Source organism: Sesamum indicum, linkage group LG11 (genome assembly GCF_026168435.1).
Source record: "Sesamum indicum cultivar Baizhima isolate 11 linkage group LG11, ASM2616843v1, whole genome shotgun sequence".
Lineage (NCBI taxonomy): Eukaryota > Viridiplantae > Streptophyta > Magnoliopsida > Lamiales > Pedaliaceae > Sesamum > Sesamum indicum.
Window position 1 is genome coordinate 9,868,520 of NC_142667.1, and position 16,760 is coordinate 9,885,279.

The window sequence follows — 16,760 nt, forward strand, 5'->3', positions numbered from 1 at the left end:
TAATTTTTTCAAATAATGAGGAGTTATTCATAATTATACCAAATTTCAGAGGAGGTTGTTGTAATTTACAAAAACATATATTTATAGTTTATGCATTTAAATGATTTAAATAAAGTTTATAATTTTATAAACTAAAAATTATAACCTTTTGTCTCTCACAGGTAAAATCTCATCATTCCTTCTTTTAGATAAGGTGTGTTACACAGATGATCCCACGATTTATGTATTTAAAACTAAAGCCACAAAATTTTGAAAACCATGGCAGAAATAGTCCTCCAACTGACGGACGTTAAAATCTTAATGAAAATAAGTATGTATCACTCACGTATACAGTTACTTTCACTTCAGCATTTCGAAGGAAAAATAAACACTTGGCTTTCAAATGGATTTGGGGTTCGGAAGTTTCTCGATTTGGGGCTTTTGACTTTTGGTATGTTAAGCGACTTTTTTCACCCCAATCCTCCTCACGTGCGAGTTTTGAAATTTGCTAACAGCTCACGTGAGATGCAGGTGCTTTTTTTTCCGTCAAGGTTTTAACGTCTGCTAGCTGGAGGACCATTTCTGCCATATTTTCCGAAACTCTGGGGTTTTAGTTGTGAAGTCTGTAAACAATAGGACTAGATGTGCAAACTCTTGAGAAATGTATTTTCTGAGAAATGTGTTCCCAAATACAAACTCTTGAAGAGTAACTTTTCTCTGCAAATACCCTTCTAAGCTTGGCATAAACCTAAAATTGACCAGAATATGATTCAAATTTATTTCACTAGCAACAGTTTTAAACCTGATGATCAGTTTTCTTTTGCAATTGCAGTTCTTGTGATTTGACGTCAGGTCCACAGTATCTCCTCCAGAACCAGTGATTCTGCCATAGCAAATGTATCTCCTCTATCGGGACCTGCTTCGTCTCCGGCAACAGCAAGAAAATGAAGCTGCTCATGATGAAAATCAAGCCCGCAAACAGCAAGAAAATACCGTATTTGAGATGACAGAGAGCCGCGAGAAAACACTGAGCAATCAGTGCTGTGAAGATCATATTGACACAAACCACCATGCTCTGGCCTGCTGATCTTGTCTCTAATGGAAAGAGCTCGCTGGGGACTAACCAGCCCAATGGACCCCAAGACCTACCGTAAGCAAGAACGAATATGCAGATCACGACTACTAGAAAGATGCCGATTCCTTTAGGAAGCACTTCGCCCTGTCCAAATTTTAGAGCCAAAGTAATGGCAATGGCAACCTGTGAAGTAATAAAAAGGATACCTGATCAGCATCGAAAGCAGTTCAAAGAGGTGATATCTGAGTGAGAAGAAATGATAATTACCGAGCAGAGTATCATCTCACAGCCAGCTTCCAGAAAGAAAGCTCTTCTACCAAACTTGTCAACAAAAGCCATAGATATGAATGTAGCCAGAACAAGGGCTGCACTAGTAATAGCGGACGAATATAGCGATGCTCCAGCACCAAATCCTAAGCTTTGAAATATGACCGGAGCGTAGAAAAGAATTGAGTTCATGCCAGTTAGTTGTTGAAATGCTGGGATCCCGAGAGCTCCTATTATCAATTGGGGACGATTTTTCCTTTTCAGAAGATTTCTGAATGGATGCTTTATGGCTTTAGCCGCATTGCTTGCATCAATGAGGTCTTGAAATTCTGCTTCGACTTTTGGAGTGCCTCTAACTTTTTCTAAGATCTGTCTGGCTTCATCTAGTCTCCCCTGTTCCACAAGACTGTTTGGAGTCTCAGGGAGGAAAATACCACCGATGAACATAAGGATAGCTGGAACTGCAGCCAAACCAAGAGACAATCTCCATCCCCATGGATGGATTCTTTCAACTCCATAATTAACAAAGTTGGCAACAAGAATCCCCAAGCAGGTAGTGAGTTGAAAGAGTTGGTTAACGGCTCCACGGATTTTTGAAGGTGCCATTTCTGAGAGATACAAAGGAACTGCCTGCATAATAATTGAGTAGCAGGCATGAGAGAAGATCTATAACTAACTGTTTTTCATCCTTATTCATGATATAATTGAGAATATTGGCTTACTTGGTTGCCGAATCCAATGCCAAAGCCAAGAAATATTCGGCCAATGATCAGCATAGCAATGTTTTGTGCAGCCGCATTGAGGATAGCTCCTATGAAGAAACTGATTGATCCAAAAATGATACTGGCCCTCCGACCTTTGTTTCTGGTTACATGCGAAGCCCCAAACGTCGAAACCAGTGCCGCAAAGTACAGAGAGGATGTAAAGAGAGTTAGGATCTGATTGTCATATTTGCAGTAATCTGTTTCTTGGAGATGTTCCTGTTTTCTTCGGTATATGCCTGGAAAGAATTCCTTCAAGAAGTCATCCATCGAAGTCACCCCACCTGCAATCAGCAACAATTACAACGTGTAATGGAGGTTGAGGAGATCAAAGAATTGACAAAAAATGAGTCCAAGCTGACAATTTAGCAGCATCAAACTACAAAAGCCAGTACCCACAAGCCTATGATACAATACCAGTACTCTTGAGACTATTTCTTCAGCGAAATTCACAGACAATCCTTTGACGAATAATTCCGACAACTGCTTCCATGTATTTGTAGTTAATGACAATAGATCATATGAATATCTTAAGCCAATGGTTTCAAACATAAACAAAACTCAAGAGTCTGTTAGATTCTTTGCAACAGAAAGCCTTAAAAACCAGCAGTGGTAACAGCAATCATAAGCAAGAACACCGTTCACAGGTAATAGCTATGGAAACCCAATAAAAATGTCACTCAGATAAAACTGACAAACACTTTTAAGCAAGAAAGACAAAATAGAGGATTGACAAAAGCCCCTTTTTCACGGGGAATGAAAGTAAGGAAGAAAAGCTCACCAGAAACACCAAGATCATAGCCAAACAAGGAACCCCCCATGGAACCAACAATGCAAGCAAAGATGAAATAAGGAGTGATTCTGTACTCATAAAGATGAGCCCTTGCTCCACCCTTTGAGTCCACAACCCCTCCACCCGCCATTCTTCCTCTCAGTTCTTCCCCTTCTCTCCCTGAAACCCCAGCACAAGATGGATTCACAGAAGAAAATTTGAAGAGAGAGAGAGAGGGAAAGAGAGCGAGAGAGAGAGAGAGAGAGATGAATACTGCTGGTTTGGAGCTATTTTATGGCGATCCCATTTAAGTTTGTTGAATGTATGTATAGATTACTCATTGAGAGGACTTTGAACTACATTCAGGGACAGCCGTTTGGTCAATGGGATGCTATAAAAATGGTTTGTTTTTGCTGGCAACTTGGATAGGCCTTTTGTTCTTTTCCCATGTTTTTGTCTCATTACTAATTAATGTTGCAAAAATAGCTGACTATAAATAGATTATTGGAGTAATGATGATGATATTATTGCAGACTGTGATGCCTTTGTCTTTGAGTACTGTTTTTTCTATTGGCTTACAGTTCATGTTGAGTGTATTATTACATCCAGTTCTCTTAATAATATTCTTCCCTTTCTCCAATGTCTTAATCATGGTGCAAATTGCAATCAATCCTCCCTGTTAGTCATAAATGGCAAAATGTTCCTTTGTGAGAAAAAAAAAAAAAATCTTCATTTATCGTTATAAAAAAAGAAGTAAGATATTTCTTTAAGTTGTGCAGTTAGCGTCATGCGTTCTATGTGCGATTTACTTATATTTTATCTATAAAACAATTTTATTCGTCAAAATATAAATAATTAGATCTTGTTATAAATGTATATGTATATATATATGTATATCAATGGTTGAGGTTTAAAAAATAAATCAATTGCTTGAAATTTTACTTATTTACAACAGCTCACATTAATGTAAAAATCAACGGCTCAAATTTATGCAATTTATAAAAATATATTTATAAAATATAAAATAAATTTTTATGATAAATAAATATATAAATTATACATATACACACACCATATATATAATAAGAAAAAAAAAACAAAATATGAAGAGGCGGCGGGGGAGGACCGTTTGATCTGGATGGTGGAGGGGAAGGAACAGGCGGCACATGTGGTAAAGAGGGAAGGGGAGGTGATGCTGGCGGGTGGAGCAGAAAAGAAGAGGCCGGAGCCACGAGGGGAGGTGTAATGATGCCTATCGGTTGGAGCTTACAGCCTTACACGCATGAAAAGTCCAGAGCATTGTCATCCACAATTGCCCCAAGTGCGTCAACATGGCACCAACATCGCTTGAACATATTTGGAAGAGTTGGGTGCCGCCCAAGATCTGAGCGTTCATTTAGAGAGCAGCACACGAAGCTGTTCCGACGAAAGTGAATCTAGCACGTAATTGGGTGTCGAAGCAGATTTATGTGTTCCGTGCATTGAGGAATTGGAATCCCTTTGGCATATAGTTCTTTCAGTGTCAGGTGGCTCGTCAAGTTTGAGCGTTGTCCCACATCCCATGGCCAATTATTTCAACCGAGGAGCAGGATGTGCAAACATGGATTATTGGAATCTCGGAGTGCTTACGTGGAGCTGCTGCTGATTGTTTTTTTGTGGTATGTGCGGACACTAATTTTATCGTGTTTGAAAATCAAAATACAAGAAAATAATCACAAATAATAATATGTATTTGATAGGTAAAAGTTAGTATAATCCCTATCTCATCCTCTGATTCGTCTTTTTAAATATGTATTTGACAAATTTATAGGTAAAATCTTTTTGTAAATTTTTCTTTGACTTGATTCGAGAACTCACGTTTGTAATCTTCGCATAGTCTTGACTTGATTTTGAGGATTTGAAAGTAGACTTGCTACTTGAATCTTCTTGAAAGTATGTTGTGATATTTATAACGTTAATTCTAGGGTTTAGCGCCTGTAATTCTGAATTAAACGTTGTAATCTGTGGCGCACCTTCGATGAAAGAATTGATCTATGTTTTGAATGCCTTTGAATATCTTTTAACTCGAGGAAGAGAATTATTTAGCCTCCTTCACTTTCTTGAGTCTTCGTTCTCTAGCTCTGTGTTGAATAAGGTTCAACCACCCCTTTGTATATGTGTCAAAGAGATAGAGTTGTGAAGCACTTCAATACCTTTTGTATTATCTTTTTATAATTTAATTTAAAGAGATAAATACATCATATATTTGAAATGATATGATTGGTCAATTTGACATTATCTCTTTAATATTTGTATTTTTAAAGAAATAAATATTACAAATATTTCTTGATTTCATTATAGCATACATGCAGATGCTCCACGTAGCACGGTCTGATTGGCTTGAATCTTTGATTGCGAAACATAATTTGATTGGTCAAAATACTTTAATTTGACACATGTTGGCTGTTGATTTGATGACGAAATATATATTAAATATCAATTAACTTAACTATTTGCATTTAAAATTAATTTAATAAAATTCAAAATATAAATAATAATTAATATATTATTTTACAGTAACGTTCATTCGGATATAAAATTTTACTTTTACCGCGGTATGATGGGCCTTGAGGGCCACATTATTAATAATCAATGGTGTATATTTTTGTCCATTTTTTTCTTTGTGCTAGGAGCCTGAAACGAGTCTATGGCCCCAGTCATTACATAATGCTTGGAAGAAAAAAGTGGCCATGTATGTCGTCTTTATGCCCATCGTTTCGCATAATTACCGTTTACAGAACACGCAAGAACTTAAATGATTCTATGCTGATCTTTTAAGCAGAAATAATAGTTTAGTAAAGCAAGTGGCAGATGATCTTGAGAGCTCCCCAGCTTTCATCTTCCAAGAATTATTCTCATTGCCCACAATTTGCTACAGTCTTGGCCGAGCTTTCTTCCTCTCCTTTCTGCTCAGTAAGCTTCTTGGTTCTTCTTTTCTGTACAAACCTTTGAATTTTCATTTAGGTGTGCTTAACTAATACCACGTGTTTAAAAATAATGGTAGGGGCCAGTGGGTTCTTGCTGAAGATGGTTCATTCCCAAATTTTGGAATTCTGGCGTAGTTCAACCTTGTTTTTGGTGGGGTTGGTGGGTCGGTGGCTGGGTCCTTGAATTTTGCCTGTTTATGATTGCCAATGTCGAGTTTGAGATGCATTACTGCGTGCAAGTGCTTGGCTTTTAGTTGAAAATGGGAAAATCACCAATTAAATCTCATTTATCAGCTTTCGCCTTTGAGTTAAGAGGCTTATTGGCTTTCTACAGGATATGAGGAGGGTTTAATATCTGGTGCTCTGCTTTTGTTATGGATTACTCTATCAAATTCCAAAAACTATTTCAGATTGAGAAAGGGAAATGGCTGGTTTTGGTCGGTTTGGTTGCTTTGACTCATTTGGTCTGTCAGTCTTTGATGCTTCCGAATGGCAGTGCCCTTCTTTCACAGTTACCGGACCAGAAGAATAATGTACTTGTGAAGGGCAGTGAATCATCTAAGCACTCTTCTGTAAAGGCTTTGGTTGTTGACAACCCTCTTAAGGTTGGTGAGTCAAATCTGGATAATGATTCTCTATTGGTGCGAGGGGTAAAGAGCACGAGAGTTTACAATGTGGGCGGTCATGATGATGGCAGTGGATTAGTAGAAAAGGAAAAGCAAGAAAAGATGAATGGTGATGTCATGGATGATGATTTTGATTTTGTCGAGGATGAGACATTACGCAATGTAAATGTAGACATGGAGGAGGGTTTTGGGATGCAAAATGATAGCAGCCAAGAGCAGCGCTCTCTCTATGGAAATGGGGAAGGTGAATCAAGCCACAGCCTTTCTCTTGCTCAGCTTGCAAAGAGAAGTTCTGGGGTGGTTGTATCAAAAGCTGAAACTAGTAAGATGCTACTAGACAAAACTGTTACTAGTTCTGCTGCTTCGTCAACTTTGGTTGTCTCATCAGCTAAGCCTTTGTTGATTAAATCTGTAGTTGAGAGAAAAACACAATCTGAAGTGAGCACCTCTGACGGTTCTGGTCGTGGTGCATCCTTCATTAGAATCAATGAAAAATCTGATGGTGAGGGTCATCTATTGCTGGGAAATAACTTTGCTTCTTCCAACAATGGTTCTTCAATGTCAAATAAGCCCGTTAAAAAGAAGATGAGGTGTGAGATGCCACCTAAAACAGTGACACCATTAAATGAGATGCAAAAGTTACTAGTCCGACATCGTGCTCGTTCGCGTGCAATGGTATGTCTTGCTTGATAGAAGTAAAGTTAATTTATTGTGTTTTACTTATCAGGTTGGAAGCATGTAAAATTTTTGTAATTTGATTGTAGAGGCCAAAATGGTCCTCTGAGCGCGACCAGGAAATCTTAAGTGCAAAGTTAAAGATTGAAAATAGCCCCATTTTGAAGAATGATCAGGATCTGTATGCACCTCTATTTCGAAATGTCTCCATGTTCAAAAGGTTAGAAGCTTGCCTTCTTCAGTTTAAAGAGCTTGAATCTGATTGTTTCCCTATGTGACCATTTTTCATAGACAAATGTCTGATTTAGTTGACTTGATTTCCTTCGTCTATCATTAGTAAGTAAAACATGAAAAAAGGAAGCTCATAAAATGTCTTATTGTCCATCCAAACACTTGCTTGTACCTTTGTTGTTGCTTTATCATTTTTAACATTTGTTGAAACCTTCTTTCTATGGATGAAGTACCTTCAGCCATGAATTTCATGACTCTTGTAATTTCAGATGGCAAATATAGTTGAACCTGTATATCTGGAAAGTCTAGAGAACAAAAGATACAAGGTTCTCACACACTTATATAGATCCGATCCACTTAATCTGGAGCGGTGAATTTGATTAGTATGGTCTTTCTTCTGAAAAAACATAATATTAACTATCTTCTGGGTCCTTGCCTCTTTTTTCTGTGTAGATACTCCTATTACTAAATGTTAAACAGGCTAATACATGAAAGTCGTATTGTCTATCAGAAGTTTCTGGCATTATCTGTTGTATTCTTGCACCATCAGCAAGTGCAGCTACAGATATGCACTACAAAATGCTTTTTGATGGAAATAATGTCGCATAGGCTCAAAAGTGGATACGTTAAATTGAAGAAATGAATTTCGGTTTAATAGGACCTGTAGATGATAAACTGCATGGGTTTTACGTGGTCAGTATGTGAAGCAAAAGCATGTTTTTATTGTAGATCTGAGCTGTAAAGGTTCATTTTTGTTTTCTCATCTCTGTGCAAACCCCTGTTATCCGATCTGCTTGTCCCGACAAAAACATTCAAGAGCAGACCTATTGCCCAAAGTCGTGTCTTAAAGCAACAACATAATATCCAGACACAAGCTATTTCTAATCATTTAAGTTTTCCCCTTCTTGGCATCTTCCTTCACACTGTTAACTCATGTCTTGAAGTGACAATATAACACATAGACACTAGCTCTTTATCTGTTGCAGTCTATCCTCATCCGGTGTGTCCCTTTACAGTGCCTTCATTGTTGAAATGCTGTAAGTCCTTCTTGGATAGATTCCTCCTTTTCCTCTTCAGCCTTGAGTATTAGAAGCCGTTTCTAGCTGATGTAGGTGGATCTCTTTGGGAAGTTAGGCCACTTTCACATCTCTCCATCTGCAAATAATTCTGATTTCAGAGTGTCAGGGGCCTGAGGTTTTTATAGGAAAAAGAACACATCTGCAGCATCCCAAATGATTTTGCTCATTCAAATAGATATTTGCAGGCTTGTTATTTAAGCTTAGGGTCCCGTCTAGATATGTTTGTGACTTGCAAGCGAGATTAATTGTCTTTTCTTCACAGGTTCATTTTGTTCTGGAAGACAGTGAGTCTTCCAGTTCCCATATTTTAAGTCCCTAGATGCTTTTACTCAAGGGGTTGGTCATGGCCCAGTGAATTCAGTTGTTCTGGTGTATGTCATTGGTGATATACAATCTGTTTAAAGAAGATCTTTACGCTGGAGTTATTTTTCTATTTTTTCGTCTCCCATATTCTTAGTGTCATTCAAGACCTTAAATAGCAGGTTGGCTACAATTACCCCCAAAATGGTACCACTAGACGCTAGAGAACTCCAAGCATGGAAAATATGCACCGAGGAACATGGTGACAAAGTATGAACTTGTAGATAACATCACTATTATCTTTCAGTAGGAAAAAGTTGTGGGTTTACATATGATAGATCAGTTATGTTTTTACATATTAATGAAAAATTAAGCCTTGCCAATTATTGCTGCATCAGTGGTAATGTGTTCTGTTTTCAGCTCGAACATTGAAGTTATTATTGCTGAGCTGACATATCTTTTACCCGTTTCGGCAAAAGTTCTATCTTTGGCTGTCGTTTTTACATCCTTCAACAAATTCTCCAAGGTCTTTCTTTGCTTATGATTTTTGCAATTGCAGGAGCTATGAACTCATGGAACGTGTACTGAAAATATACGTGTACAAAGAAGGCAATAAGCCAATCTTTCATCAACCAACACTCAAAGGATTATATGCATCTGAGGGATGGTTCATGAAACTGATGGAGGGAAGCAAACATTTTGTTGTCAAAGATCCAAGGAAGGCTCATTTGTTTTATATGCCATTCAGTACAAGGATGCTAGAGTACACGCTGTATGTGCGTAATTCCCACAACCGGACAAACCTACGTCAGTATTTGAAGGATTATTCAGAAAAAATTGCAGCAAAATATAGTTTCTGGAACAGAACTGGGGGTGCAGATCATTTTCTTGTTGCCTGCCATGATTGGGTAATTCTCTCTCTCTCGCTCTGTGTGTGTGTGTGTGTGTGTGTGTATGTCTTGTGCATAAAAAAGCACAAGCATGGAACTTAAATTCACTTCTGTTGAATAATATTAAGCAACTTCAGAAGTTAGAATCATGGAATAAATGTAACTCGCCTCATTTTTTTCATCTTGTATACTGGCATGAACTCGTGTTAGAACACTGCTTCATTTTCACCACTTTATCATGTGCTTTAATGCATTCTATACATAGGCTCCTTATGAGACGAGACACCACATGGAGCATTGCATTAAAGCCCTCTGTAATGCGGATGTAACCATGGGCTTCAAAATAGGGAGGGATGTCTCTCTCCCAGAAACATACGTCCGATCAGCAAGAAACCCTCTTAGAGATCTTGGAGGAAAACCACCATCACAAAGGCACATTCTTGCTTTCTATGCCGGAAACATGCATGGTTATCTTCGTCCAATCTTGCTCAAGTATTGGAGAGACAAGGAGCCTGATATGAAGATACTCGGTCCGATGCCTCCAGGTGTTGCAAGCAAAATGAATTACATATACCACATGAAAAGCAGCAAGTACTGCATTTGCCCAAAGGGCTACGAAGTCAACAGCCCAAGGGTAGTCGAAGCCATCTTTTACGAGTGTGTGCCGGTTATTATTTCCGATAACTTTGTGCCCCCATTCTTTGAGGTGTTAAACTGGGATGCGTTCTCAGTGATTATTGCAGAGAAAGACATTCCGAACTTGAGAAGCATTCTTGTTTCCATACCAGAGGAGAAGTATATGGATATGCAACTTGGTGTCCGTAAAGTCCAACAACATTTTTTATGGCATGCAAAGCCGGTGAAGTACGACCTCTTCCACATGACCCTTCATTCGATCTGGTACAATCGAGTTTTCCAAATAAAACCCAGATAACAATATGGAGAACCACCTGTTGACCATGTAGAAATGTGAAGGAAAACAGTCTGAAGTCACACAGGAGCTCAGGTGAATGAAAGAGACGAAAACGGAACTTCAGCAAGGTACGTCCACTCTTGTCGAGTACACCCTTCCAGTCCCGTTTATCCGGTTATCTGACTGGTTTCTCCAGCTTCTCCCGGTCCACAGGGAGGGATAAAATGGTTATGTGAATGTTAGACTACACTTATTGAGCAGGAAGTTGATCTCATGCAGCTAATTGCTTTCTGTAAATATACACATCTTATTATTCTTGTGATTTTTATGTGGACTTTTCTTCTGATACTTGGAAAACAACAAAAATTCAGCGTCGAGTTAATAAGCAAGTAAAATTCTTACTGTTCATTTACATTAGCAACGAATTCTACTATTTTGCAAGGAATATACATCGTGTCGATTAGCTTTATTTCTTCTAGTAGAAGGATACACTACTTTAGTGATTGACACGTATTCAATTGAGTGGACACGGTTAGATGATGATCACTAGGGGTAATCAACTATCGTCCACGTGTCATGAGCTTATCATGCATCATAACCCACTACTTACTGTAACTTAATGTGATTGAAATAAGTTTAATTAAAATATTATCGTTGATGCAGTTATAAATTATTTTTATAATTATTTAAGTTTATGTATGTGTGAAAATAAAGTTTAAATTTTATAGCTATTTCTCCAATAATTGATATGACAACGTAGGTAAATTGCAGAAGGGGCATGTACATATAACAAGGTTTTTTGGTACTATTACAAAAAGTAAAAGCTATTAATTAAAATACAAGTGGAAGGTCACCTCCAATTTTTTCCTACAACAATAATCAAACGTTAAATCTATTAGTTTCAGTCAACTGTTTCATGATAACCAAGTAACTAATATTCTAAAAGGTAAAATTACATTTCTGTCCTGTAATTTTAGGTCATTAACAGTTTTGATCCTATAACTTATTTTATTTATATATTTTTTTTATTTTTTTTATTGAACATCTCCCATTTGGTTTTTTTTTTGGTCAATTTAGTCATGGATTCATAATTTTGGTCGTAACAATTCATAGTTATAGGATAAAAAATGAGATCTATTATAGTGTGAAGGAGATCAAATTATCAACATAGAATTAAATTTGTTAAAAATAGATTAAATGTGAGATATTCAGAATTAAATTCGTTAAAAAAATTAATATATAAATAAAGTAAATTATAGGATTAAAAATGTTAACGACCCAAAGTTGTAGAACCAAAAATATAAATTTGTCATTTTGAAATGAAAATAATCAATTTATGTTAGTTGACTTTAACAAGTACCAACAAAAACATCCTCAGCCAGAAGCTTCCCATCTTCTCTTTTTATTGGACACGACTGGTCAACCATAAGGGCATTGACTTGCACATGCATTAGATCGAAATGCACCCGTAGACGTGAGACCAGATTTTCATCATTTTCCAGATTTTGTTATGTAATATAATAATATAATTTTTCCATTCATATTAAAATTTCAGTACAAAAAAATATAATACTAGTTATAAAATATTGAAAAATAATTTTAAAATTATCACTAAAAATATATATTAAGTTAATATTATTATTAAAAATGAAAATTATGTATAAATTTGTCACTGTTGTAGACACATCTAACGTAACACCTTAATAAAATATATATTTTTTGTTATTAAGTCGTCATCATACACGTGTCATTAATTATTTTTAATGACAACTTTATGCACAACTTTTTATTACAAATTCTTGTTGACGAATTTTTAACAAAATAATTATGATTATTAAAATCATAAAAGTTAAGGTTAATTACACTTAAACCTTATTTTAAAATACAAAATTATACTTCCCCCAAAAAAAAATTTAAAATTACACTTACACCTCCTTAAAAAATTTAACTGTTTACACATTGTCTTATTTTTGTTAGGATTTGGACGAAAATGTTGACGTTAGAAAATTTTTTGGCATAAATTTCTAATTTTTCATTTAATGTTTTTACATAATAATTTTGTACTTATAGAGAAAAAAAATATAATTATGTTAACTTCATCCTATATTAACTTCACACCCCCCCCCTCTTCTCTCTATATATATATATATTATATTTATCACTTGATAAATACAAAAATATAAATGAGAGTATTAAATGAAAGAAAAATTAAAAATTTATATAATTTTTGCTTAACTTAACATTTTTCGTCTTAACCCCAACGGAAGAAGGTTTGATATTAATCTAAAATTTTTGAAGGGTTGTAAGTGTAATTTAATTTTTTTTTAAAAAAAAAATAGTAATTTAACATTTTCAAAAAAAATTTAAGTATAATTAACTCTCAAGTTTATTGTACGTAGTGATATATAATTTTATCACTTGACTTTTTGGTGCTTAGTTTTTCTCCTTTTTTATAGTGTTCTAGTAATTAATCATAAATTGATATTAACTATCAAAGCCTAATTAGTCGATAATTATTTATATAAATCATTGAATAAAAAAAACATAAAAGGAAGGCCAATGGCAATTATAATACTGTCCGGTGGCCAAGGTGTAGGCTGTAATAAAGTACGTAGACTTCTTCAATTGTTTCACACAGCTGACCAAACAAAAGTAAACGACTCATTCCTCCTCCCATCAAGCATTTCTCCTTCAGAACTTCTCTTGTCATATCTTCTCTTGGGTGTTGTAGTCAAACAAGAGCTGGAAAGGGAAGGGAGGAGATGAGGATTCAGGACAAGAACTCAAAGTTGATGCCTGCAGGTGGAGGGAACACAAACCTCACCCTTCATGCATGCGCTGAGGCTGGAGATCTTATTGCTTTGCAGGCCTTACTCCGCCAAAACCCTGCTCTTCTTAATCAAAGAACCGTTCTTGTAACGTCATCCCTCTCTCTCTCTCTCTGTGTTTCTTATAGGTTTTATTATGAATTTAGTGTCGCGTGCTTGGTTTGCATATATACATCCATATATATATATATAGGTATTGTTGTTATGTATTACACGCACAGAATGTGAAAAATTGTGAGATTTGTCTGTTCTTTGAGAAGTTTGTGACAAAGGGGGTGTTGTAATCTGATATATAGGGGAAAGAGTGTGCAGATAGTTAATTGGGTTGTGAATCTAAAAGCATCCAAGGGATCCAAACTTATTGACTGTTTTTATCTTGATTTTATGTCAGTGGCAGTTTTTTCTCAAAGTCAATGTGGAAGAACTGTCCAATCGACGGCCTAGATTTATGGGTTTTTTTTTTAAAAATAAAATCATATAACACATCTAAGTAGACATGCTTGCCTAATTAACCGGTTCCATTTTGCAAAGTATGTCATCCGGATTTTGACATTTTGAGATACTTCTCCTTTGCATGAGTTGTACTCTAAACTGGGATCAATCTTCACTTGTCACTCAAAATGTTAATCTCTAATCACATACCAAGTTGAGAAACATGATGGGAGCTTGGTAACTTCGAATCGTTTACCATGATATTATTAGAATGTATCGATTAATGTTGTGGCAATGGCATTGAGAACTGATATTCAAGGTGTTTAGTTTCACTTTCATCCATTTGGGAGGTAAACGGAAATGAAAACTTTTGGCTATGAATTACGAAGTAAAATTCCTAACTTATCAACAAGGATTTGAAAGAGTTCGAGTTTGTGAATATCCCTTCAGTGCTTACGACGACCTTGTGGTTCATCAAAATAATCATTGTTTTTCGTCTGTTCTATTGTTTTTCTTTTGTATTTATACATCTTGTTTCATCGGGTGAAGATGGCACAGACGCCGTTGCACGTTGCTGCCGGTCTGAATAGAGTTGAGATAGCAAAGTATTTGCTCGACTGGGAAGGGCCAGGGAAAGTGGAATTGGAAGCCAAAAATGTTGTATGTATAAGTGACAAACAACTCAATTACTATCATTCCATAATTACAATTCCATTCTGCTATTTTCATCTTATAGTTCTTCATTCCTTTCTTATTGTTGCAGTATGGTGAGACCCCATTGCATGTTGCAGCTAAGAATGGATGTAATGAAGCAGCAACGCTGGTTCTTGATTATGGCGCCTATATTGAAGCCAGAACAAATGTGCTTGTTTTATTGCTTTTCTTACTGTTGCCATCTTCCATCTAAGATTGATCTATTTATTAAGCACTGCACAAATAATTTGTTTCTGTCTTCTAGCAGAAATCAATGACTCCGTTGCATCTTGCTGTTGGTTATGCACTGCAATCCGGAGACAACTCAATAGTGAAGACATTGTCGGAGTATAACGCAGATTTCTCGGCCATGGACAATGTATCCATGTCTTTTTCTTTGAAATGATGATGGTTTTGTCCCTCATGTTTGTGTATTTATACGAACTTTTTGATCGGCAGGAGGGCAAAACTCCATTTGGTTATGTTCCAGCAGGCCTAGAAAATGTGGAGTTGTTCACACTCCTATGCCAGCATGTAACAACACAGGTTCAAAATGTAACACAACAGATTTACAATACAACAGGCTACTCATGGGCTGGATTCCCGAGTGCTGTAAATCAAAGTCATTACTATGGTACGACAAACTACTCATTCACGAGCAACCAAAATGTTGAAGAGCCGAAGAATTATGATAGTGGGATAAAAGGAAAGATGGATGAGTTTGAACATGAGCTGTCAAAGATAGTGGGTCTGTGTGACCTCAAACTTCAACTTCGGAAATGGGCAAAAGGCATGCTCTTGGATGAGAAGCGTCGAGCCATGGGACTAAATCTCGGCCCAAGAAAACCACCTCACATGGCGTTCCTTGGAAATCCCGGGACAGGTAGCGTGTGGTTGAATGTCTTATTAGTTATATCAAATTTGCCTTTCTAGTTTTCATTGTACACAAATACTTCGTGATTGATGATGTTTGTTGCTCCTTTGATAAATTATCTGCAGGGAAGACCACTGTGGCACGAATCTTAGGCAAACTACTGCATTCTGTTGAGGTGCTTTCTACCGATAACGTAACAGAAGTACAAAGAACAGATTTGGTAGGAGAATATCTTGGCCAAACTGGACCGAAGACGAGAAAAAAGGTATCGAACTGTAAGACTTTAAAAATTCCCAATTTTCTTGTAGCTTCTTTTATGTTATATGTTGGAGTTTGGAATCTGATCCCACATTACACTTTGCCTTAATGCTTTGCCGGAGCTTTTTGATTTTTCAATACTTCATAGGCTTCCTAATTTTATAAAGATTGTGTGTAGCCATCTACTATTGTTGTATGATTACTTGATCTTAGTAAGAAATTTGAGTGACTGCTCATGTAGGAGAAATTTACTCCAAACACGTAAAATCTACATATTCATGTGTTTGATTCTTCTTTTATTGTTGCACATATTCCACTTATGTCTGGCAATTTCCAAGCATTGGTTCTGTTTGATGCTTGTCTAGATCGAAGAAGCCATGGGGGGCATTTTGTTCGTGGACGAAGCCTACCGTTTAGCACCTTCACAGACAGCAGGTGATCACGTTGACTATGGTGTGGAAGCACTAGAAGAGATCATGTCTGTCTTGGAAGATGGCAACATTGTGGTCATTTTTGCGGGCTATACTGAGCCGATGAAACGTGTGTTCTCTTCAAACGAAGGATTTTGTAGACGGGTGACTCACTTTTTCCAGTTTGATGATTTTACTTGCAAAGACCTTGCCGAGATGCTGATGATAAAGATGAGTAAGCAGGACGAGAAAAGCCGGTTGTATGGGTTTAAGCTCCATCCTTCGTGCACATATGATGCTGTTCTTGCAGTGATAGAGAGGAATTCTACTGAAAAGCTACGCAATAAAATGAATGGAGGTTTGGTGGATCATATGCTGAATAATGCCAGAGAGAATTTGGATTCGAGGCTGAGTTTTGACTCTAAAGGTGATGAACTATTGACAATCACATTAGGTGATTTGGAAGGAGGACTTAAACTGTTATCGCAACGTGTAAATATCGACTGAAGTAGAGAACAATTGGCGTAGTACAAAACATATATCTGATGCCAAAAATTGATACATTTAAGTTCTTTTGTCTGGATGTATTGTCTTTCCATTTTCTTATGGCTGTACTTTGATTGACAAATTCGTAAGTGTTTTTTCTTTAAAAGGAAAATGCATCTTTCATTATCAACCATAATTGTTTCATACAAGAAAGCAGGACGTATGATCCCCCCTCTGCACAAAAG

General features: G+C 36.6%; 3 protein-coding genes across 6 annotated transcripts; 2 read left to right on the plus strand and 1 right to left on the minus strand.

Moving 5' to 3' along the window:
* Positions 1-622: 622 nt before the first annotated feature.
* LOC105173541 (sugar transport protein 14) lies at positions 623-3,237 on the minus strand. Its single transcript, XM_011095322.3, has 4 exons — positions 2,864-3,237; positions 2,044-2,366; positions 1,322-1,951; positions 623-1,237 (listed from the first exon to the last, which is right to left on the minus strand). Exons 1-4 carry the CDS (start codon positions 3,003-3,005, stop codon positions 776-778), a joined length of 1,557 nt encoding a protein of 518 aa, XP_011093624.1. The 5' UTR covers positions 3,006-3,237; the 3' UTR covers positions 623-775.
* Positions 3,238-5,523: 2,286 nt separating this feature from the next.
* LOC105173543 (Exostosin family protein) lies at positions 5,524-10,951 on the plus strand. 2 transcript variants are annotated; one of them, XM_011095323.3, is made up of 5 exons: positions 5,524-5,806; positions 5,898-7,121; positions 7,211-7,341; positions 9,291-9,639; positions 9,887-10,951. In XM_011095323.3, exons 2-5 carry the CDS (start codon positions 6,195-6,197, stop codon positions 10,553-10,555), a joined length of 2,076 nt encoding a protein of 691 aa, XP_011093625.1. In that variant the 5' UTR covers positions 5,524-5,806; positions 5,898-6,194; the 3' UTR covers positions 10,556-10,951. The 2 variants fall into 2 exon arrangements, with proteins under 2 accessions (XP_011093625.1, XP_020553511.1); XM_020697852.2 differs by having other exon boundaries at positions 6,155-7,121.
* A 2,209-nt stretch (positions 10,952-13,160) lies between these two features.
* On the plus strand, positions 13,161-16,711 carry LOC105173814 (ribulose bisphosphate carboxylase/oxygenase activase, chloroplastic). Of its 3 annotated transcripts, none has more exons than XM_088875255.1 (7): positions 13,161-13,449; positions 14,353-14,454; positions 14,558-14,656; positions 14,753-14,866; positions 14,947-15,370; positions 15,487-15,626; positions 15,985-16,711. In XM_088875255.1, exons 1-7 carry the CDS (start codon positions 13,297-13,299, stop codon positions 16,534-16,536), a joined length of 1,584 nt encoding a protein of 527 aa, XP_088731381.1. In that variant the 5' UTR covers positions 13,161-13,296; the 3' UTR covers positions 16,537-16,711. The 3 variants fall into 3 exon arrangements, with proteins under 3 accessions (XP_088731381.1, XP_088731380.1, XP_011093995.1); XM_088875254.1 differs by having other exon boundaries at positions 13,162-13,449; positions 14,344-14,454; XM_011095693.3 differs by having other exon boundaries at positions 13,163-13,449; positions 14,344-14,454; positions 14,756-14,866.
* The last annotated feature ends 49 nt before the right edge of the window (positions 16,712-16,760 follow it).

What these genes read in the sequence shown, in the direction of transcription:
- LOC105173541 (XM_011095322.3), bottom strand. Translation starts at nt 3,005, where the DNA reads ATGGCGGGTGGAGGGGTTGTGGACTCAAAGGGTGGAGCAAGGGCTCAT. An exon ending in CTATGATCTTGGTGTTTCTG is followed by an intron (nt 2,367 to 2,863) that starts GTGAGCTTTTCT and finishes TGCTGATTGCAG; the next exon opens with GTGGGGTGACTTCGATGGAT. An exon ending in GTGAGATGATACTCTGCTCG is followed by an intron (nt 1,238 to 1,321) that starts GTAATTATCATT and finishes ATTACTTCACAG; the next exon opens with GTTGCCATTGCCATTACTTT.
- LOC105173543 (XM_011095323.3), top strand. Translation starts at nt 6,195, where the DNA reads ATGGATTACTCTATCAAATTCCAAAAACTATTTCAGATTGAGAAAGGG. An exon ending in GTGCTCGTTCGCGTGCAATG is followed by an intron (nt 7,122 to 7,210) that starts GTATGTCTTGCT and finishes ATTTGATTGTAG; the next exon opens with AGGCCAAAATGGTCCTCTGA. An exon ending in AATGTCTCCATGTTCAAAAG is followed by an intron (nt 7,342 to 9,290) that starts GTTAGAAGCTTG and finishes TTGCAATTGCAG; the next exon opens with GAGCTATGAACTCATGGAAC.
- LOC105173814 (XM_088875254.1), top strand. Translation starts at nt 13,297, where the DNA reads ATGAGGATTCAGGACAAGAACTCAAAGTTGATGCCTGCAGGTGGAGGG. An exon ending in TTAATCAAAGAACCGTTCTT is followed by an intron (nt 13,450 to 14,343) that starts GTAACGTCATCC and finishes CATCGGGTGAAG; the next exon opens with ATGGCACAGACGCCGTTGCA. An exon ending in AATTGGAAGCCAAAAATGTT is followed by an intron (nt 14,455 to 14,557) that starts GTATGTATAAGT and finishes TTATTGTTGCAG; the next exon opens with TATGGTGAGACCCCATTGCA.